This window comes from Nerophis lumbriciformis, linkage group LG17 (assembly GCF_033978685.3).
Source record: "Nerophis lumbriciformis linkage group LG17, RoL_Nlum_v2.1, whole genome shotgun sequence".
In the NCBI taxonomy this organism is placed as follows: Eukaryota; Metazoa; Chordata; class Actinopteri; order Syngnathiformes; family Syngnathidae; genus Nerophis; species Nerophis lumbriciformis.
This window is the reverse complement of record NC_084564.2, coordinates 40494522-40518208: the sequence shown is the minus strand read 5'-3', so window position 1 is coordinate 40518208 and position 23687 is coordinate 40494522. Positions and strand designations below refer to the sequence as shown.

Below are 23687 nucleotides of genomic sequence, written 5' to 3'. Positions count from 1 at the left end.
TTACAAAGTTAAAAACAATACCCCGGTGACCCATATCCCCCATTATCACACACAACATGCACACATATGCAACTATATGGACAGATGATTGCATGGCTGAGTACTGAGGAGCCATGTGAGTAAACACCATCACATGAATTACCATGAATTTATTAACGTGGACCCCGACTTAAGCAAGTTGAAAAACTTATTGGGGTGTTACCATTTAGTGGTCAATTGTACAGAATATGTACTGTACTGTGCAACCTACTAATAAAAGTCTCAATCAATCAATCAAACATCTGCACCAGACCATGGCCACCAGGACCCTGACACAAAAACGCCCCCCACAAGCACGGCCGATAACCCCTGAGGCGGATGGCTCATCTGAGAAATGTTGGAAAATTAAAAATAATACAACTTGTAAAATAGTAAGAACCATGAGTAGAGATGAAGGACAAAATACAAGTAAGACATATGAAGATTAATAGAAAAGAAAAAGGATGAAAATAGAATGAATATACGGTAAATAAATAAATAGAACTAAATAAAATCTTGCATAACTATTAGTACAAAAAGTAAAAATACAAATTACTTCAATAAAATTATTGATATTAGGTACAAGCCAAATCAAAAAAGGTGAGTCTTAACCCTTAAAAACAACGTTTGTAAGATTTACAATACAACTAAAACAATTCATACTTACTAAACTGTCACATTTTGATTGTCGCCTTTTTCATGCACATCTGTACATGCCACCGTAATGTAATCAAGCTAGCGTCGTTGGCATTAGCTAATATGCGAACACGTTGTCAAGACGTGGACTATGGTGTGTTTGTTTTCCCGAGATGCAAGTAAAGCTGGACTGGTCATGGCGTGAAGGTAAATACATATTTATTCAAACACTATAACTACAAAAAAAAAGGATCAGACAAAAGGCGCACAGGGGCGGAAGTACAAAACTTGACTATAAACACAAAATGAACAATTAAACAAAACTTGCAAACTATGGCATGAATAAAGAAAACTTACTTGGACGAGAAACCGGCATGAAAAAAGAGCAGCAAGGGTCTTAAGGGTGTGTGGAGAGTGTGCAGAAGCATAAATGCGGGATGTCACCAGAAAGACAAACTGAAAACAATGAACTTAAATACTACAGACATGATTAACGAAAACAGGTGCGTGACTCAAAACGTGAAACAGGTGCGTGACGTGACAGGTGAAAACTAATGGGTTGCTATGGTGACAAACAAGAGTGCACAATGAGTCCAAACGTGAAGGTGAAACTAATGGGTAATCATGGAAACAAGACAAGGGAGTGAAAATCCAGAAACTAAAGAGTCCAATAACTAAACAAAACAAAACATGACTAAAACAAAACATGATTACACAGACATGACACACGTTTACAAGTATCCAAGTTCGTATTATCAACTCATAACGGCATCGTTTTCGTATTGTTTCAGTTTCACCAATTCCTCGGAAAATTTACCAAAAACGTCACCGTGGAGTTATTGAGTCCGTTAAGCTGATTGGCGAGCTAGCCTCCGCCGCTAGTGGGTCCATGACGTTTGTGTTTTGTTTGACCAGCCGTTTTACTGCTGTGTTACAGACACCGCTTGAAAACAAAAACGTGTGTAAATAAATATTTACAAAATCTCTCTGTGCAAATGTCTAACTCCACGATCTACCGTATTTTTCGGAGTATAAGTCGCACCGGAGTATAAGTCGCACCTGCCGAAAATGCATAATAAAAAAGGAAAAAAAAACATATATAAGACGCACTATGAAAGAAACTGCGACTTATAGTCCGAAAAATACGGTATATATCTGCGGCTTATCTTTTCTGTCTTGCCTCTGGTGAGGGAGGTCACATTATTTTTGTCCTCCCGTCTTCTCCTTGCTTGCTCTCTTTGTCTTGTCTTGTCTACACTTTTTTTGAAGCCTCTTTCTTTGCGCTGTCCTCCAAATCTAAACATCAGACATGGAAATGATCAGCTGGACTTTCGACTCAATTGACAAAATCTTTTCGACGAGGAAAAGAGGTTCTGGGGAGCCTGGCTGCCCTGATGGAACCACTGCTGCTGGGTACGTTATTGATTCCTGGTAAAAGTGGAGAATCATGTGCCTCTCAGTCTTCTCCATCAAGGACGTGAATGACCTCTACCTATTTGGAACCATGATCGCGGGGTAGCTGCTGATTGGGCATTGCTCTGGTGTATCGTCAAATTCGTAAGACGATGGCAGCCACTCAAGGAGCCCAAAGGCTGTTCGTCACAATGGAAGGATTGGGTTGGGCTGTGGGATCACAGACTGGGGCGATTTCTGAAATGAATCGCAAGATGGATCACATCATGGAGAAGCTTGTTGAAAGGGAAACATTGGATATGAGAGCCAACATGGACGAACAGAACAGACAAGCCTTTGTAATGTCTGCCCGCGGAAAAACAAAAATCCTTATCTACGATTTGACTCCCTCGAATGGCCTTGATGCTGCAACAACAGGAGCAGGCTGTTCTGTAAACATCCCCGAGGACTCTCAAAGATGGACGCTTTTGACCTCCCTCCCTCCTCAATGACACCTGGAAATCGAACTTTGCTTGCATTGCATGCAAAGTTCGATCAGCACCTCCAAGTCCGAGTCCATGGTTCTCTCCCGGAAAAGGGTGGAGTGCCATCTCCGGGTTGGGGAGGAGATCTTGCCCCAAGTGGAGGAGTTCAAGTACCTCGGAGTCTTGTTCACGAGTGGGGGAAGAGTGGATCGTGAGATCGACAGGCGGATTGGTGCGGCGTCTTCAGTAATGCGGACGCTCTATTGATCCGTTGTGGTGAAGAAAGATCTGAGCCGGAAGGCAAAGCTCTCGATTTACCAGTCGATCTACGTTCCCATCCTCACCTATGGTCATGAGCTTTGGGTTATGACCGAAAGGACAAGATCACGGGTACAAGCGGCCGAAATGAGTTTCCTCCGCCGGGTGGCGGGGCTCTCCCTTAGAGATAGGGTGAGAAGCTCTGTCATCCGGGAGGAGCTCAAAGTAAAGCCGCTGCTCCTCCACATGGAGAGGAGCCAGATGAGGTGGTTCGAGCATCTGGTCAGGATGCCACCAGAACGCCTCCCTAGGGAGGTGTTTAGGGCACGTCCGACCGGTAGGAGGCCGCGGGGAAGACCCAGGACACGTTGGGAAGACTATGTCTCCCGGCTGGCCTGGGAACGCCTCGGGGTCCCACAGGAAGAGCTGGACGAAGTGGCTGGGGAGAGGGAAGTCTGGGCTTCCCTGCTTAGGCTGCTGCCCCCGCGACCCGACCTCAGATAAGCGGAAGAAGATGGATGGATGGATGGATGGAATATAGAGTAGCTGCAGATGGTGTGTTTGACTGGGAAGCACCCCGAAAGAGATACCGTAGAAGTAAATGTTGTATATTATTATTACATTCATTTACAAAACTACTGTAATAGTTTTGTGGTACATTCTATTGCACAGGTGTCAAACTCAAGGCCCGGGGGCCAGATGTGGCTCGCCACTTCATTTTATTTGGCCCTCGAAAGCCTGGAAATAACATTTATCATTAAAGTACTGTAACTTTTCTTACTAAATGTATTATTTCTTTCTATTTTGGGAGAAAAAACATATGTACTACATGCAAATTATGTTAACTTAGATATTGTATAATTACGCAAGAATGTATTATTCAAACATTCAAACCGTTTTTTAAATAGAAATAAATACTAATAATAATGATTTCAAAGCTGTCATGACTTGGTCCTGGGTGTTTGCTTTTCCGGGATGCAACGGAAAGTTGGCTCGGGCGAGACGGGAATGTAAGTACATTTTTATTTAAACACTATAACTACAAAAAAAGGAAGTAAACAAAAGGCGCACACAATGGCGGAGAACTAACTATGAAACCAAAAAGACTATAAACATGGAACAAAAACTTACTTTGGCATGGGACATGAAGCAGGATCTAAGAGGATGAAGAGTGTGTAGAGCATAATTGTGGGATGTCGTCAGAACGACAAACTGAAAACAATGAACTTAAATACTATAGACATGATTAACGAAAACAGGTGCGTGACGTGACAGGTGAAAACTAATGGTTGCTATGGTGACAAAACAAAAGTGCACAAAAAGTCCAAAAACAAAACCGAACATGACTAAAACAAAAACATGATCACACAGACAGGACAAAAGCAAGTTATCCGTCAAATTGTGCAATGTAAAAGTAGCAATAGATTTCATGGTAAAATTGTGAAATTTACTGTGGTTTTTTTTACAGCATTTTTCTTTCAATGAAAAACACTCTTTTTTTTTTACTGTAATAAAGCGGTGCCGTTTTGGCATTTACAGTAATACACCAAAAAATCTACTCTTGTTGATTTGTAAAAAAAAACAAACAAACTGGCAGCTGAGGTTCCAAAATGTTACTGTAAAATTGCATTTTTTTTTTAAATTTACAGTAAAAAAAACAAATGTAAATTTTACACTAAAATTCTGGCAACTGTGCTGCCTTTTTTATTTTTATTTCTAACATAAAAGCAGCAATACTGATTTTCCATTTATAATATTACATACTAAATTTTGAGGTGGAATTATTGCATCTTTTTTTGACTGTCTCGTTGTAAAAAAAATTGTGGAAGCGGCTTCCTCGCAGTCCCACTGTCAGACATGGCACAGGAGTCCAGCGTGCAATTTTCAATGATCGTATGTTTTTATGCACAGTTTTCTCTCTCAGAACGTGACTTTTCAGTCACTCTCCAAACTTCCTCCCCTCCTGCACCCGGCCGCTCACTCTTAAAGACAACAGATGATTAGATTAACACGTACCACCTGTGAAATGTAATCACCTGCCAGCTGTGTCTCGCCGTCAGCACATGCCCCGCCCCTGCCCGATGAATAATAGTCTATTATACAGCATTATTCACAGGTGAATAATATAAATACATTCTATTATACAGCATTATTCACATGTGAATAATATAAATACAGTCTATTATACAGCATTATTCACATGTGAATAATGCTGTATAATAGACTGTATTTATATTATTCACATGTGAATAATGCTGTATTATAGACTGTATTTATATTATTCACATGTGAATAATGCTGTATAATAGACTGTATTTATATTATTCACATGTGAATAATGCTGTATAATAGACTGTATTTATTTTATTCACATGTGAATAATATAAATACAGTCTATTATACAGCATTATTCACATTTACACACTTTATATTATTCACATGTGAATAATGCTGTATAATAGACTGTATTTATATTATTCACATCTGAATAATATAAATACAGTCTATTATACAGCATTATTCACATTTACACACTTTATATTATTCACATGTGGATAATGCTGTATAATAGACTGTATTTATATTATTCACATGTGAATAATGCTGTATAATAAACTGTATTTATATTATTCACATGTGAACAATATAAATACAGTCTATTATACAGCATTATTCACATTTACACACTTTATATTATTCAGATGTGAATAATATAAATACAGTCTATTATACAGCATTATTCACAGGTGAATAATATAAATACAGTCTATTATATAGCATTATTCACATGTGAATAATAGTCTATTATACAGCATTATTCACATGTGAATAATATAAATACAGTCTATTATACAGCATTATTCACATTTACACACTTTATATTATTCAGATGTGAATAATATAAATACAGTCTATTATACAGCATTATTCACGGGTGAATAATATAAATACAGTCTATTATACAGCATTATTCACATGTGAATAATCACCTGCCAGCTGTGTCTCGCCGTCAGCACATGCCCCGCCCCTGCCCGATGGCGCTCGCCCTCAGCACCACGGACAGCGGCGGTGACCTTTACTCCTACAGGCAGCGCTGGCTACAACTCCCCCCACAAAAATCTAATAAAAAAATGCATTAAAAAATTATGTAATAATAGTGCTCACTGTTAGAAGCGGCCCTCTGGGGCCAAACATAACTGCAATGTGGCCCTCAGTGAAAACCACTTTGACACATCTGTTCTATTATATTGTTTTTCAAACAATATTTCTTCATGAAAAGTTTTTGTCTTTAAACTGTGGTGGTTTTTTTTCGGCGTGCTAAGAGTATATTTTGTTGTTTAGAGCACGCTAATCGTTCAGATTATAATTGTCAGGCTATAAATGTGGAGGGGAAATGAGTGTCTCCATGGTGACACACGGAAAAACCTCATTTAAATAGATCAATTGCACACACGGTCTTACTAGATTGCCCACTAATAGTCGACGCAATTTTATACTTCACTTGTTTGGCTCTTAATAGACCGGGCCCAGTTGTAATTTTAAAATATTTCTAAAATGTGTGCCCAGCCTAACATTGAATACAGATATATATACTTTCAACTATATTTTGAGGTGAAATTATTGCAATTTACCATATTTTTTTGACAGTTTAGTTAAAAAAAAATCTACTAATAAAATGCATTAAATGGAGGAAATGAGTGTCTCCATGGTGACAGCCGGTATACACGGAAAAACCTCATTTAAATAGAGCAATCTGCAGCACTTTTGTACTTGTTATCAGTTCTACACACTGTCTTGCTAGATCACCCACTAATAGTCGACGCAATTTTACACTTTACACATGCTATTTTAACACTTATTTGGCTCTTAATAGACCGGGCCCAGTTGTAATTTTAAAATATTTGTAAAATGTGTGCCCAGCCTAACATTGAATACAGATATATATATATACTTTCAACTATATTTTGAGGTGAAATTATTGCAATTTACCATATTTTTTTGACAGTTTAGTTAAAAAAAAATCTACTAATAAAATGCATTAAATGGAGGAAATGAGTGTCTCCATGGTGACAGCCGGTATACATGAAAAAAACCTCATTTAAATAGAGCGATCTGCAGCACTTTTGTACTTGTTATCAGTTGTACACGGTCTTACTAGATCACCCGCTAATAGTCGACGCAATTTTACACTTTGCACATGCTATTTTAACACTTATTTGTCTCTTAATAGACCGGGCCCGGTTGTAATTTAAAAATATTTCTAAAATGTGTGCCCAACCTAACAGTGAATACAGATATACTGTATTTTTTCTCTCCATCCAAACCACCAACCTCTTCCAACCCTCTCAGATTGCACTCAAGCCTGAGTGTTTTTCTTCAAATACGCAAAGGGAAATATGCCGTTTTAAATGAGCCGGCGCCTCTCCATACAGTATTAATGGATGTGGGCAGAAAAGTAGGTGTGGGTGTTAGGAGAGTACCTGAAATAGTGAGAAGCTACACCACTCACATGCACAGTGTGACTACCTTGTCGCTCCCTGAGAGCGTGCAGGAGCGTCTACAGTGAAGATAAACTCCCGGGATAATGTGAAAGGTCGGTGGACCTTTATATGCTACAATATAAACAACAGAAATGTACACATGGTACAAAAGGTGAAATAACTGAAAACACGTTTTATATTCTAGTTTCTTCAAAATAGCCACCCTTTGCTCTGATTATTGCTTTGCACACTCTTGGCATTCTCTCCATGAGCCTCAAGAGGTAGTCACCTGAAATATATATTCTTCACATGTGAATAATGCTGTGTAATAGACTGTATTTATATTATTCACATGTGAATAATGCTGTATAATAGACTGTATGTATATTATTCACATGTGAATAATGCTGTATAATAGACTGTATGTATATTATTCACATGTAAATAATATAAATACAGTCTATTAAACAGCATTATTCACATTTACACACTTTATATTATTCACATGTGAATAATATAAATACAGTCTATTATACAGCATTATTTACATGTGAATAATATAAATACAGTCTATTATACAGCATTATTCACATGTGAATAATATAGTCTATTATACAGCATTATTCACATGTGAATAATTTATATTATTCACATGTGAATAATATAGATACAGTCTATTATACAGCATTATTCACATTTACACACTTTATATTATTCAGTTGTGGATAATATAAATACAGTCTATTATACAGCATTATTCACATGTGAATAATATAAATACAGTCTATTATACAGCATTACTCACAGGTGAATAATATAAATACAGTCTATTATACAGCATTATTCACATGTGAATAATAGTCTATTATACAGCATTATTCACATGTGAATAATATAAATACAGTCTATTATACAGCATTATTCACATGTGAATAATAGTCTATTATACAGCATTATTCACATGTGAATAATATAAATACAGTCTATTATACAACATTATAATAGACTGTTGTATAATATAAATACAACAGTCTATAATATAATATTTATATTATTCACATGTGAATAATGCTGTATAATAGACTGTATTTATAATATCCACATCTGAATAATATAAAGTGTGTAAATGTGAATAATGCTGTATAATAGACTGTATTTATATTATTAACATGTGAATAATATAAATACAGTCTATTATACAGCATTATTCACATGTGAATAATATAAATACAGTCTATTATACAGCATTATTCACATGTGAATAATGCTGTATAATAGACTATTATTCACATGTGAATAATGCTGTATAATAGACTGTATTTATATTATTCACCTGTGAATAATGCTGTATAATAGATTGTATTTATATTATTCACATGTGAATAATGCTGTATAATAGACTGTATTTATATTATCCACATCTGAATAATATAAAGTGTGTAAATGTGAATAATGCTGTATAATAGACTGTATTTATATTATTCACATGTGAATAATATAAATACAATCTATTATACAGCATTATTCACATGTGAATAATATAAATACAGTCTATTATACAGCATTATTCACATGTGAATAATGCTGTATAATAGACTGTATTTATATTATTCACATGTAAAAAATACTTGAGTGTTTATTGTGAGCGAACTGTGGTGCTGAATTTCCCCCTGGGATCAATAAAGTACTTGTACTATCTATAAATAGGTTTTTCACTTCACAGGTGTGCTTGAAGCTCATGGAGAGAATGCCAAGAGTGTGCAAAGCAGTAATCAGAGCATAGGGTGGCTTTTTTTTGTTGAAGAAACTAGAATATAAAACATGTTTTCAGTTATTTCACCTTTTTTTTTGTTAAGTACATAACTCCACATGTGTTCATTCATAGTTTTGATGTGACAATCTACAATGTAAATAGTCATGAAAATAAAGAAAACACATTGAATGAGGAAAAGGTGTGTCCAGACTTTTGGCCTGTACTGTACATACTGTACATACTGAAATTGGCTAAATACATGAGGAGCTCAATGCTCCTTAGTCAAGATCATCCTAAAAATAATTGTTCTTCTACTAAAGTAGAATTTAACACTTTTATATTGAATTTGCTCATCAAATTGGACCTAATTTGGTTAATTGCCCTTTTTGTTTTTAACAAGAGTGTGTTGTTTTCAGAAGTTAGTGTTTTTCCCAGTAGGCACAAAACATTGAAACAACGTTGAATTAGGTCCTGATGTTGAGCAACTCAAACATAACGATGAAACAACATGCTTTGTGACAACATTAACTAATGTCGGGTTCTTTTTTTATTTATTTTGTCCTGTCCAGCTTCTCAGGAAAATCATATAGTAGATGTAGATGATCTATATCGGCTGTACACATTTACTTTACTAAAGAGAAGCGTGGCATACTTCTATTGTTGCCTTATTTGTATTTTGACTTTATTAAATGTATTTATATTATCATTTGGTGCAGCCGGGCCGGAGCAGGAGGGGATAGAAAGAGGGAAAAAGGGAAGACAGAGGGGGAAATTGTGGGGACAAGAGGGGGATTAGACAGAGAGACAAAAACAACAACAACAACAATAGAGCAACATCAGCAAATAGTATACAGGTAAAAGCCAGTAAATTAGAATATTTTGAAAAACTTGATTTATTTCAGTAATTGCATTCAAAAGGTGTAACTTGTACATTATATTTATTCATTGCACACAGACTGATGCATTCAAATGTTTATTTCATTTAATTTTGATGATTTGAAGTGGCAACAAATGAAAATCCAAAATTCCGTGTGTCACAAAATTAGAATATTACTTAAGGCTAATACAAAAAAGGGATTTTTAGAAATGTTGGCCAACTGAAAAGTATGAAAATGAAAAATATGAGCATGTACAATACTCAATACTTGGTTGGAGCTCCTTTTGCCTCAATTACTGCGTTAATGCGGCGTGGCATGGAGTCCATGAGTTTCTGGCACTGCTCAGGTGTTATGAGAGCCCAGGTTGCTCTGATAGTGGCCTTCAACTCTTCTGCGTTTTTGGGTCTGGCATTCTGCATCTTCCTTTTCACAATACCCCACAGATTTTCTATGGGGCTAAGGTCAGGGGAGTTGGCGGGCCAATTTAGAACAGAAATACCATGGTCCGTAAATCAGGCACGGGTAGATTTTGCGCTGTGTGCAGGCGCCAAGTCCTGTTGGAACTTGAAATCTCCATCTCCATAGAGCAGGTCAGCAGCAGGAAGCATGAAGTGCTCTAAAACTTGCTGGTAGACGGCTGCGTTGACCCTGGATCTCAGGAAACAGAGTGGACCGACACCAGCAGATGACATGGCACCCCAAACCATCACCCAACCATGCAAATTTTGCATTTCCTTTGGAAATCGAGGTCCCAGAGTCTGGAGGAAGACAGGAGAGGCACAGGCTCCACGTTGCCTGAAGTCTAGTGTAAAGTTTCCACCATCAGTGATGGTTTGGGGTGCCATGTCATCTGCTGGTGTCGGTCCACTCTGTTTCCTGAGATCCAGGGTCAACGCAGCCGTCTACCAGCAAGTTTTAGAGCACTTCATGCTTCCTGCTGCTGACCTGCTCTATGGAGATGGAGATTTCAAGTTCCAACAGGACTTGGCACCTGCACACAGCGCAAAATCTACCCGTGCCTGGTTTACGGACCATGGTATTTCTGTTCTAAATTGGCCCGCCAACTCCCCTGACCTTAGCCCCATAGAAAATCTGTGGGGTATTGTGAAAAGGAAGATGCAGAATGCCAGACCCAAAAACGCAGAAGAGTTGAAGGCCACTATCAGAGCAACCTGGGCTCTCATAACACCTGAGCAGTGCCAGAATCTCATCGACTCCATGCCACGCCGCATTAACGCAGTAATTGAGGCAAAAGGAGCTCCAACCAAGTATTGAGTATTGTACATGCTCATATTTTTCATTTTCATACTTTTCAGTTGGCCAACATTTCTAAAAATCCCTTTTTTGTATTAGCCTTAAGTAATATTCTAATTTTGTGACACACGGAATTTTGGATTTTCATTTGTTGCCACTTCAAATCATCAAAATTAAATGAAATAAACATTTGAATGCATCAGTCTGTGTGCAATGAATAAATATAATGTACAAGTTACACCTTTTGAATGCAAATACTGAAATAAATCAAGTTTTTCAAAATATTCTAATTTACTGGCTTTTACCTGTATGTACAAATATGATGGTAAAAGTGGTAGCAAATAAGCAGTTAGTGAAATAAAAAATAATACAGAAATGACAATGATCATTATTACACTACAAATGGATCAATACAAACACCAATAGAAATATCACTATTGATAATGAACAATAACAATAATTACCTCCTATTATCAACAATACAGTTGTTCAAATGCAACAATACATATACGCAATGATAACTAAAGATACAAAAGAAAGCAGAAAAATGGAGGGGAAGAAAGAGAAGCAACCTACATTAACCTTGTAGATTGTTATAGTAACAATAGGTTAAGCTTTGCCAGTGTCGGGTTCTAATGTTGATTTGACCATTGAATTTCGGTCATATCTCAACCAATATTCTACAATACAAATACGACATGTATTGAATTTCTGGTTCTGACCTTGATTCGACCATTGGATTTTTGGTCATTTCCTAATCAACGTTGTCTCGATTCACAAAATGCTTGTTTCAAAATCAGCTTTAAAGGACAGGTTTCAATGTCGTGTGCCTGGTACGTTATTTGCAGCATTAAGGCCTGAATATCTTCCCTGGAGAATGCCTTTTCTTCTTGCATGTTTTTGTTACAGATACACTATATTGCCAAAAGTATTTGGCCACCTGCCTTTACTCACTTATGAACTTGAAGTGCAGAGGTGGGTAGAGGAGCCAGAAATTGTACTCAAGTAAGAGTACTGTTACTTTAGAGATTTATTACTCAAGTAAAAGTAAGGAGTAGTCACCCAAATATTTACTTGAGTAAAAGTAAAAAGTATGTTGTGAAAAAACTACTCAAGTACTGAGTAACTGATGAGTAACATATCACTCATATCATATATATATATATATATATATCTATACATACATACATACATACATACATACATTGATATATACAGTATATAATTTATATGTATTTATTTTGCTGTTTTTGTTTACATGTTAAAGGTGTTTTAATGAATATACATGCATGTTTAACATATAGATTCCTTTCTTTCATGAAGACAAGAATATAAGTTGGTGTATTACCTGATTCTGATGACTTGCGTTGATTGTAATCAGACAGTTGTGATGATAACGTCCACGTTTTCAAATGGAGGAGAAGAAAAGTTCCTCCTTTCTGTCTAATACCACATGAAAGTGGTGGGTTTTTGGCATCTTATTTGTCCAGCTTCCATATTCGTTTTTATACACTTTACAAGAAATACATTGGCGTCAAACTCCGTAGCTTGCTAGCTTGTTTGCGCTGGCTTTCGGAGACTCTTGTTTTGAAAGCGCAGGCGCGATGGAGCGGCACTTTTGTTGTGAAGACAGGAACGTCCTCGTGCGGTTGAAATAAAAAAGTATATTTTTTCCTTCACACTTTTGATTGATTGATTGGAACTTTTACTATTAGATTGCACAGTACAGTACACATTCCGTACAATTGACCACTAAATGGTAACACCCGAATAAGTTGTTCAACTTGTTTAAGTCAGGTCATGTGACCACATGGCTCTGTTTGATTGGTCCAACGTCACCAGTGACTGCATCTGATTGGTGGAACGAAATGAAACATCACCAGTAAGGCAGGCACTTTGAAGGTCTGTCTGACAGACCAAAACAAACAAAGCGTGCATTAACAGATCGATAAAAATTAGTAGCGAGTAGCGAGCTGAATGTAGATAAAAGTAGCGGAGTAAAAGTAGCGTTCCTTCTCTATAAATATACTTAAGTAAAAGTAAAAGTATGTTGCATTAAAACTACTCTTAGAAGTACAATTTATCCCAAAAGTTACTCAAGTAGATGTAACGGAGTAAAAGTAGCGCGTTACTACCCACCTCTGTTGAAGTGCCATCCCATGGAATTGTCCAAAATGTTTTGGTATCCCGGAGCATTCAAAGTTCCTTTCACTTGGAACTAAAGGGGCCAAGCCCAACTCCGGAAAAACCAACCCCACACCATAATTCCTCCTCCACCAAATTTCACACTCGGCACAATGCAGTCCGAAATGTAGCGTTCTCCTGGCAACCTCCAAACCCAGACTGGTCCATCAGATTGCCAGATGGAAACGCGTCATTCATCAGTCCAGAGAAGGCGTCTCCACTGCTCTAGAGTCCAGTGGCGACGTGCTTTACGCCACTGTTTTTCAACCTTTTTTGAGCCAAGGCACGTTTTTTGCGTTGAAAGAATGCGGAGGCACACCACCAGCAGAAATCATCAAAAAACAAAACTCAGTTGCCAGTAAAAAGTCGTTGTCGCAATTGTTGGATATGACTTTAAAGCATAACGAAGCATGCATCACTATAGCTCTTGTCTCAAAGTACCGTATTTTCCGCACCATAAGCCGCCCTGGGTTATAAGCCGCGCCTTCAATGAACGGCATATTTCAAAACTTTGTCCACCTATAAGCCGCCCCGTGTTGTAAGCCGCATCTAACTGCGCTAAAGGAATGTCAAAAAAACAGTCAGATAGGTCAGTCAAACTTTAATAATATATTAAAAACCAGCGTGATGTGGGCGCGCATGGAGTCGTATATCAACATGGACGGAGCTGCGTGAAAAAAGCCACCCGGCCTCTTCGCGTAAACTTAAACTTACCTTAACCACTCGCTCATCTTTTCTTCATCCATCCCTTCGAGTTAGCTTTTATGATGACGCCGGCTGGAAAGGTCTCTTTTGGCAAGGTCTTCCTTTTGAATATCACCATGGGTGGAAGTTTCTGGCCATTAGCATGGCAAGCTAGAACCACAGTGAAGGACGACTTCTCATTCCCTGTGGTGCGAATATTCACCGTACGTGCTCCCGTTGTATCCACAGTGCGGTTCACAGGAATATCAAAAGTCAGTGGAACCTCGTCCATGTTGATAATGTTCTCTGGCCGGATCTTTTTTTCAGCTATCTTGTTTTTACAATATGCACGGAAAGTAGCCAGCTTTTCTTGAAAGTCTTTAGGCAGTTGCTGTGAAATAGTAGTCCGTGTGCGGATGGAGAGATTGCGTCTTTTCATGAACCGGATCCCTGTCGCTTAGTAGGAGCCATTTTGTGGTCTTTACAGATGTAAACACACAAAGGAAATGAAACGTACGGCAATATCCGCGCGCTTTTTCTTCTTCTACGCGGGCGGGTGGTTGCTTACAGTAGAAGAAGAAGCGCTTCCTGTTCTATGGGGGCGGGTGCTTACCTTGGCGGTTGCTTGCGTAGAAGAAGAAGCACTTCCTCTTCTACGGGGAAAAAAGATGGCGGCTGTTTACCGTAGTTGCGAGACCGAAACTTTATGAAAATGAATCTTAATATTAATCCATATATAAAGCGCACAGGGTTATAGGGCGCACTGTCAGCTTTTGAGAAAATTTGTGGTTTTTAGGTGCGCCTTATAGTGCGGAAAATACGGTAGGTGTCACACCACCTGTCACATCACACCCTGACTTATTTGGACTTTTTTGCTGTTTTCCTGTGTGTAGTGTTTTACTTCTTGTCTTGCGCTCCTATTTTGGTGGCTTTTTCTCTTATTTTGGTATTTTCCTGTAGCTGTTTCATGTAGGGATGTCCGATAATGGCTTTTTGCCGATATCCGATATTCCAATATTGTCCAACTCTTAATTACCGATACCGATATCAACCGATACCGATATATACAGTCATGGAATTAACACATTATTATGCCTAATTTGGACAACCAGGTATGATGAAGATAAGGTCAATTAAAAAAATAAAAATAAAATAAAATAAGATAAATACATTAAAAACATTTTCTTGAATAAAAAAGAAAGTAAAACAATATAAAAACAGTTACATAGAAACTAGTAATGAATGAAAATTAGTAAAATTAACTGTTAAAGGTTAGTACTATTAGTGGACCAATCATGTGTGCTTACGGACTGTATCCCTTGCAGACTGTATTGATATATATTGATATATAATGTAGGAACCAGAATATTAATAACAGAAAGAAACAAGCCTTTTGTGTGAATGAGTGTAAATGGGGGAGGGAGTTTTTTTGGGTTGGTGCACTAATTGTAAGTGTATCTTGTGTTTTTTATGATGATTTAATAAAAAATAAAAAAAATAAAAAAATAAAAACGATACCGATAAAAAAAAACAACGATACCGATAATTTCCGATATCACATTTTAAGGCATTTAACGTCCGATAATATTGGACATCTCTAGTTTCATGTCTTCCTTTGAGCGATATTTCCCGCATCTACTTTGTTTTAGCAATCAAACATGTTTCAGTTATTTTTATCCTTCTTTGGGGATGACATTGTTGATTGTCATGTTCGGATGTACATTGTGGACACCGTCTTTGCTCCACAGTAAGTCTTTGCTGTCGTCCAGCATTCTGTTTTTGTTTACTTTGAAGCCAGTTCAGTTTTAGTTTTGTTCTGCATAGCCTTCCCTAAGCCTTTTCTTAGGGGCACTCACCTTTTGTTTATTTTTGGTTTAAGCATTAGACACCTTTTTACCTGCACCCTGCCTCCCGCTGTTTCCCACATCTACAAAGCAATTAGCTACCGGCTGCCACCTACTGATATGGAAGAGTATTACACGGTTACGCTGCCGAGCTCTAGACAGCACCGACACTCAACAACAACACATCATTTGCAGACTATAATTACTGCTTTGCAAAACATATTTTTAACCCAAATAGGTGAAATTAGAGAATCTCCCACGGCACACCAGACTGTATCTCACGACACACTAGTGTGCCGCGGCACAGTGGTTGAAAAACACTGCTTTACACTACTGCATCCCACGTTTTGCATTGGACTTGGTGATGCATGGCTTAGATGCAGCTGCTCGGCCATGGAAACCCATTCCATGATGCTCTCTGCGTACTGAACGTGGACTAATTGGAAGGTCACATGAAGTTTGGAGCTCTGTAGCAACTGACTGTGCAGAAAGTCTTTGCACTATGCGCTTCAGTCAGTTTACGTGGCCTACCACTTGGTGGCTGAGTTGCTGTTGTTCCCAAACTCTCCACTTTTCTTGTAATAAAGTTGACTTTGGAATATTTAGGAGCAAGGAAATTTCACGGCTGGATTTGTTGCACAGGTGGCATCCTATGACAGTTCCACGCTGGAAATCACTGAGAGCGGCCCATTCTTTCACAAATGTTTGTAGAAACAGTCTCCATGCCTAAGTGCTTGATTTGATACACCTGTGATTAGGACACCTGATTCTCATCATTTGGATGGGTGGCCAAATACTTTTGGCATTATAGTGTACTTCCAGGTATTAATCTCTTTTGTTAACTATTGCGCTGCCAAGACTTTAAACGATATCAGTCGGATACAAATGATCAAGCGACAATCGGAATTTGAGCTGAGCTTTAATTTGGGGTTGGGATTAAAGCTTTGGAAATATAATCCGTTATTAAAGCAATGGTTGGAAAGGCTGTATAATCTCCTCTTCCAACGGTAACAAAGAAATGAGCGTTTAAAAGCATTATGACCACTGCATGCCAGTATTGATACAACAGTCTCAGAAACCGGGGCATAATAATTACTGTTCCCAAAAGGTACAAATATACAAAGTACTGGACTACTCGCTGAGTAATTGTTATTTCCAGCGCCAAAAAGACAAAGGGGAGTTCAACAGTCATCATTTAGTCAATTTCATTATAGTACTCTGTAAAATATTTATCTTTAAGGCCAAAAACAGATAATCACTTAGTATTACTTTCTTGTAAAACATTTATTCAGTATTTTTTTATTTTAAAAAGTTACATGGTTGAAACTGATAATGATGCCAAAAAACATTTAAAAAAAAGATGGGAAGTCCTCAAATGTGTATTTTGAAAATGTAATTTTGTTTATAGATTATATGCAATCTTTTGTTGTGTTCCCTAATTTGAGCGTACATAAGTGAAGGTGTGTGTTGCTGTATAATCTCCTTTTCCAACGGTAACAAAGAAATAAGCGTTTAAAAGCATTATGACCACTGCATGCCACTATTGATACAACAGTCTCTGTGACAGTCAGAAACCGGGGCATAATAATTACTGTTCCCAAAAAGTACAAATATACAAATTACTGGACTACTCGCTGAGTAATTGTTATTTCCAGGGCCAAAAAGACAAAGGAGAGTTCAACAGTCATGATTTAGTCAATTTAATTATAGTACTCTGTAAAATGTTTATTTTTAAGGCCAAAAACAGATATTCACTTAGTATTACTTTCTTGTAAAACATTTATTCAGTATTTTTTAATTTTAAAAAGTTACATGGTTGAAACTGATAATGATGCCAAAAAACATTTAAAAAAAAGATGGGAAGTCCTCAAATGTGTATTTTGAAAATGTAATTTTGTTTATAGATTATATGCAATCTGTTGTTGTGTTCCCTAATTTAAGTGAAGGTGTGTGTCGCTGAGCCCGACCTGGACATAATCTGGACTGGACCTGGTTTTAAGAACCCTTTAAACAATCTAATTTTATTGACAACCTGGTCTGGTGAAGATAAGGTCCTTTTTTTAAAATAAATAAATAAATAAATAAAAAACATTTTCTTTAATATACAAATAAAGTAAAACAATATAAAAGCAGTTACATAGAAACTAGTAATGAATGACAATGAGTAATATTCAAGTTTAGTACTATTAGTGGACCAGCAGCACACACAATCACGGACTGTATCCCTTGCAGACTGTATTGATATACACACCATATTGCCCTAAATATTCCAAAGTCAACGTTATTACAAGAAAAGTGAAGAGTTTGGGAACAACAGCAACTCAGCCACCAAGTGGTAGGCCACGTAAACTAACAGATGCTGAAGTGCATAGTGCAAAGACTTTCTGCACAGTCAGTTGCTACAGAGCTGCAAACTTCATGTGACCTTACAATTAGCCCACGTACAGTACGCAGAGAGCTTCATGGAATGGGTTTCCATGGCCGAGCAGCTGCATCTAAGCCATACATCACCAAGTCCAAAGTGTGGGATGCAGTGGTGTAAAGCACGTCGCCACTGGACTCTAGAGCAGTGGAGACGCCTTCTCTGGACTGATGAGTCACGCTTTTCCATCTGGCAATCTGATGGACCAGTCTGGGTTTGGGGGTTGCCAGGAGAACGCTACATTTCGGACTGCATTGTGCCGAGTGTGAAATTTGGTGGAGGAGGAATTATGGTGTGGGGTTGGTTTTTCAGGAGTTGGGCTTGCCCCCTTTAGTTCCAGTGAAAGGAACTTTGAATGCTCCAGGATACCAAAACATTTTGGACAATTCCATGGGATGGCACTTCAAGTTCATATGTGAGTGAAGGCAGGTGGCCAAATACTTTTGGCAATATAGTGTATATTGGAGGAACCAGAATATTAATAACAGAAGGAAACAACCCTTTTGTGTAAATGGGGGAGGGAGGTTTTTTTTGGGTTGGTGCACTAATTGTAAGTGTATCTTGTGTTTTTTATGTTGATCTAAAAAAAAAAAAAAAAAAACAACTATATGTGCAAAAATGTATTGTCAGTGGCTCCTTGTGTCCAGCTATGAGCTAAAGTCACCAAAACTAAAGACATTCGCTTTACAATTGAATCAGACGAAGGACTACAGCATGCATTATGTGCACAACTCAGCTTTTATTTTCTTTATGTGCTTTCTAAACATGGCCCCACACTCTTCCTACTTGGGAATTAATGACCCAAGATACAATAATTCCGTGATATTGTTATTATCTTTAGAATACGCCGTAGGTCAATAGTGGGGTAAAAAAAAAACAAGCCAAGGTCTGGAAAATGGGCCGGATTTAAACACCAGTCTATTAAAAGACCATTTATTTGTTTTGGATCTTAAAAAAATATTAATACCCCTAAGACTGTACTTAAATGTATAATAGACTGTATTTATATTATTCACATGTGAATAGTGCTGTATAATAGACTATTTATTTTATTCACATGTGAATAATGCTGTATAATAGACTGTATTTATATTATTCACATGTGAATAATGCTGTATAATAGACTGTATTCATATTATTCACATGTAAATAATGCTGTATAATACACTGTATTTATATTATTCACATGTGAATAATGCTGTATAATAGACTGTATTTATATTATTCGCACGTGAACGAGGCTGTATAATAGACTGTATTTATATTATTCACATGTGAATAATGCTGTACAATAGACTGTATTTATATTACTCACATTTGAATAATGCTGTATAATAGACTTTTATTCACATGTGAATAATGCTGTATAGTAGACTTTATTTATATTATTCGCATGTGAATGATGCTGTATAATAGACTGTATTTATATTATTCACATGTGAATAATGCTGTATCATAGACTGTATTTATATTATTCACATGTGAATAATGCTGTATAATAGACTGTATTTATATTACTCACATTTGAATAATGCTGTATAATAGACTATATTATTCACATATGAATAATGCTGTATAGTAGACTGTATTTATATTATTCACATGTGAATAATGCTGTATAATAGACTATATTATTCACATGTGAATAATGCTGTATAATAGACTGTATTTATATTATTCACATGTGAATAATGCTGTATAATAGACTGTATTTATATTATTCACATGTGAATAATGCTGTATAATAGACTGTATTTATATTACTCACATTTGAATAATGCTGTATAATAGACTGTATTTATATTACTCACATTTAAATAATGCTGTATAATATACTATATTATTCACATGTGAATAATGCTGTATAGTAGACTATATTTATATTATTCACATGTGAATAATGCTGTATAATAGACTATATTTTTCACATGTGAATAATGCTGTATAATAGACTATAGTATTCACATGTGAATAATGCTGTATAATAGACTGTATTTATAGTATTCACATGTGAATAATGCTGTATAATAGACTGTATTTATATTATTCACATAAAACTTTGGCTTTTTGAGTGTTTAAGTTTCAATCAATCAATCAATCAATGCAAAAGTGCAGATTCCAAGCTTGTAAATACTTAGTATAGTTACTTGGGAATGTCCAGTGGGGCCAGATTGAAAAGCTTAACGGGCCGCATGCGGGCCCCCGTGCCTTAATTTGCCCAGGTCTGGTATAGGTACATGTTAATTTCCTGTCAACTAGTTTGAATGATAAAACACTGAATATTGACAACATATGATTGTCACACCCCCTCTCCATCCACATATTTTACAATCAAGCGAAATGCAACAAAAATGCAACAAACACAGTGAAATATGAACGTGAAGTGTAAAAAAAACCCCACCTACAATCTGATATATGTGATACATCACTAAGCTTTAGAACTTTGTTGTAAAAATCTCCTTCCGCGTCTGTCTCTGACCATAGTAACTAGTATCCATCCATCCATTTTCTACCACTTGTCCCGTTCGGGGTACAGCACCCACCCTGGCTCTGACCTGTTCCACCTGCTGCCCTCTGGGAAGCGCTACAGGTGCATTAAAACCAAAACAAACAGGCTAAAGAACAGCTTCTTCCCCAGGGCCATAACCATCCTGAACGGACTGCCCCATTGTCCCTCATAACTGCCTTCTCTTCGGTGCAATAACCCATTCCACCAACCACCCTGTTTTTGTTTTGTTTTTTTTCATGTATATATTCATTTCACACCATATTCATTGCACTTCTACATTTTTTATATTTTTATATATTTGCACATTGTTTTTCTAGCATGCACACATCGCACTGTATGGAATGGCCTCAATCTCGTTACCTTGCGTAATGACAATAAAGCTGATTCTGATTCTGATTCTGATATCATGCAAAAATGCAGATTCCAACCATGTAAAAGTCTCAGTATAGTTGAAGACTAAACGGTCATTAGAAAACATCACTGCACATCATAATGGCAGCTACACTTTACATCTTAAACATCTAAAAAATATTATTTGGGAATGTCCGGCGGGCCAGATTGAGAAGCTTAACCCAGGTCTGATCTAAAACATGGATTCTCAAACTGTGGCATGCATTTAGTGGTACACCAAAGAATCAATTACCGTATTTTTCGAACTATAAGTCGCAGTTTTTTTCATAGTTTGGCCGGGCTTCAGTGTGACTTATATGTTTTTTTCCTTTTTTATTATGCATTTTGGGCAGGTGCGACTTATACTCCGGAAAATACGGTAATTGAATATTTAAACAGATTACTGTCACTGTTCAAACTGTGTGTAACGTTACAGTGGCCAAAATATCAAATACACTTGTTAAATACAACCTCTGCCTTGTTTTTTTTTTAATGAATACTTAGTCCTACTACGCTAATGTATTTTAATATTGGCCATTATGATGGTACTTGGAGAGCAGTGTTTTCTGAGGCTGTATTTGGTCAAAGTTGGAAAAAAACCCACTGATATAGAACATTTTTATGTACTTTGCATACAGACATTTTTTGTCAGACTCTAAAAAAATAATGATTAGTACTTCTTTTGAGTAATTTGCCATTTTCTTGCATGATTTCCAGCTAAAAGTTCACCAAGTTTGTATTAATGAGTACTTGATTGATGTGTTGGATTGATTTAGATCAACATATTATAGGTAAATAAGCAGAAGATGCCCAGTGGGGTACATGGTGGTCATAGCTAGATCTGATCTAGGTTGTGTAGAACGTGCTTACCTGATGAAATGGTAGTAAAGGTGAGCAACGTCAGCAGCAGATGTCCAAAGTTCATCTCCAAGCCGGCTCCACTTCCAGATTTTCACACTCCCAAGTTGAGCCTCAGCTGGATGATTTCAAGCGAGGGAAATCAGCCCCCTAAAAACTTTACTGTCTGAGAGAGAGCCATGTCAGCATCATCACCACCATCAGCATCACCATCCGCAGCAGCCCAGAAGAGCCGAAAAAAAAATAACCCCCCCTCAAAAAGCATCACCTGGTCCCGTCATGGTGCATGTATTCCGCTACGGCCCACAGAAATGAAGGCTTGGCAAAATGTAGCTCACTCCGGATTAAGACACGTCTGTCTTCCGTGTGCTCCGGTCGCCAGTTTATGGAGATGTGGAGAACGGCATGCCGAGCCGCTCTCCTCCTGTCTGATAGCTGCAACAAATCCTCACCAAGCTCCAGTGTTTAAAGGGACAGACACGACATCTGTGCTCCCGTGTGTGTGTGTGCGTGTGTGGACAAAAATAATTAAATAAATAAAAATCCCCAATAATGCAAACCCCCTTTGTTTTTCATTAAGTATAAACGACTAGTAAAGCTATTTGTAAATTAAATCAAAAGATCAGGGAAAAAAAAAAAAAAGCAGAATTATGACTCACATCTAAATAATATTAATAATATATTTTATTTGTAAAAGCACTTTATATTGAATAAACAACCTCAAAGTGCTACAGTGCATTTAAAAAACAACAACGCTAGAACCACAAATAGCTGCCCCCGACAAGTAAAATAAATAGTAAAAAAATAAAAACTAGAATAGCCTAATAGCTAGAACTAGCAAACATATATCTAAAATAATAATAATAATAATAATAATAATTGTACATTCACAAAATTAAAATGCTGTAATGGAAAAAATCTAATGATTTGTTTTTAGCACAGGCAGTTATAAATGATAACACTGATTTTTACAAGCTAACAAAAACAATGCGCCAAATGCGAGCAAGTGCGTGCTAAAAGGTTAGCTGCTAGTAGTAGCTAACAGAGGCTAGCGGTTTTTGGTAAAATTTGGTCAGTGTTTTTAGCACAGGTAGTTAACACAAAGCAAACATTAAGGGAGCAGTTATAAATTATAACTCTGATTTTTACAAGCTAACAAAAACAATGCGCCAAATGCGAGCTAGTGCGTGCTAAAAGGCTGGCTGCTAGTAGAAGCTAACAGAGGCTAATAGTTTTTCATCAAATTTGGTCAGTGTTTTTAGCACAGGTAGTTAACACGAACCAAACATTAAAGGAGCAGTTATAAAACATAGCACTGATTTTACAAGCTAACAAAAACAAAGCGCCAAATGTGAACTAGTGTGTGCTAAAAGGCTGGCTGCTAGTAGAAACTAACAGAGGCTAACGGTTTTTGGTATGATTTTGTCAGTGTTTTTAGCACAGGTAGTTAACACAAACCAAACATTAAGGGAGCAGTTATAAATTATAACACTGATTTTTACAAGCTAACAAAAACAATGCGCCAAATGCGAGCTAGTGCGTGCTAAAAGGCTAGCTGCCAGTAGAAGCTAACAGGGGCTAACGGTTTTTGGTCAAATTTGGTCAGTGTTTTTAGCACAGGTAGTTAACACAAACCAAACA

At 37.1% G+C, this 23687-nt stretch overlaps 1 protein-coding gene across 2 annotated transcripts in view; it reads right to left on the bottom strand.

Annotated features, from left to right (window-relative positions):
* Positions 1 to 22470, bottom strand: part of LOC133614888 (roundabout homolog 2) — a 398279-nt gene extending 375809 nt beyond the window's left edge. Inside the window, exons 1-2 of one of the 2 annotated variants that reach the window (XM_061973250.2) lie at positions 22315 to 22470; positions 22059 to 22212 (exon numbers count right to left, since the gene is read on the bottom strand). In XM_061973250.2, coding sequence (XP_061829234.1) covers positions 22059 to 22113 — 55 coding nt within the window. In that variant the 5' untranslated portion in view covers positions 22114 to 22212; positions 22315 to 22470. Of the gene's footprint in view, positions 1 to 22058 lie in introns of both variants that reach the window. The other variant, XM_061973251.1, reaches the window with a different exon arrangement.
* Between the last annotated feature and the right edge of the window lie 1217 nt (positions 22471 to 23687).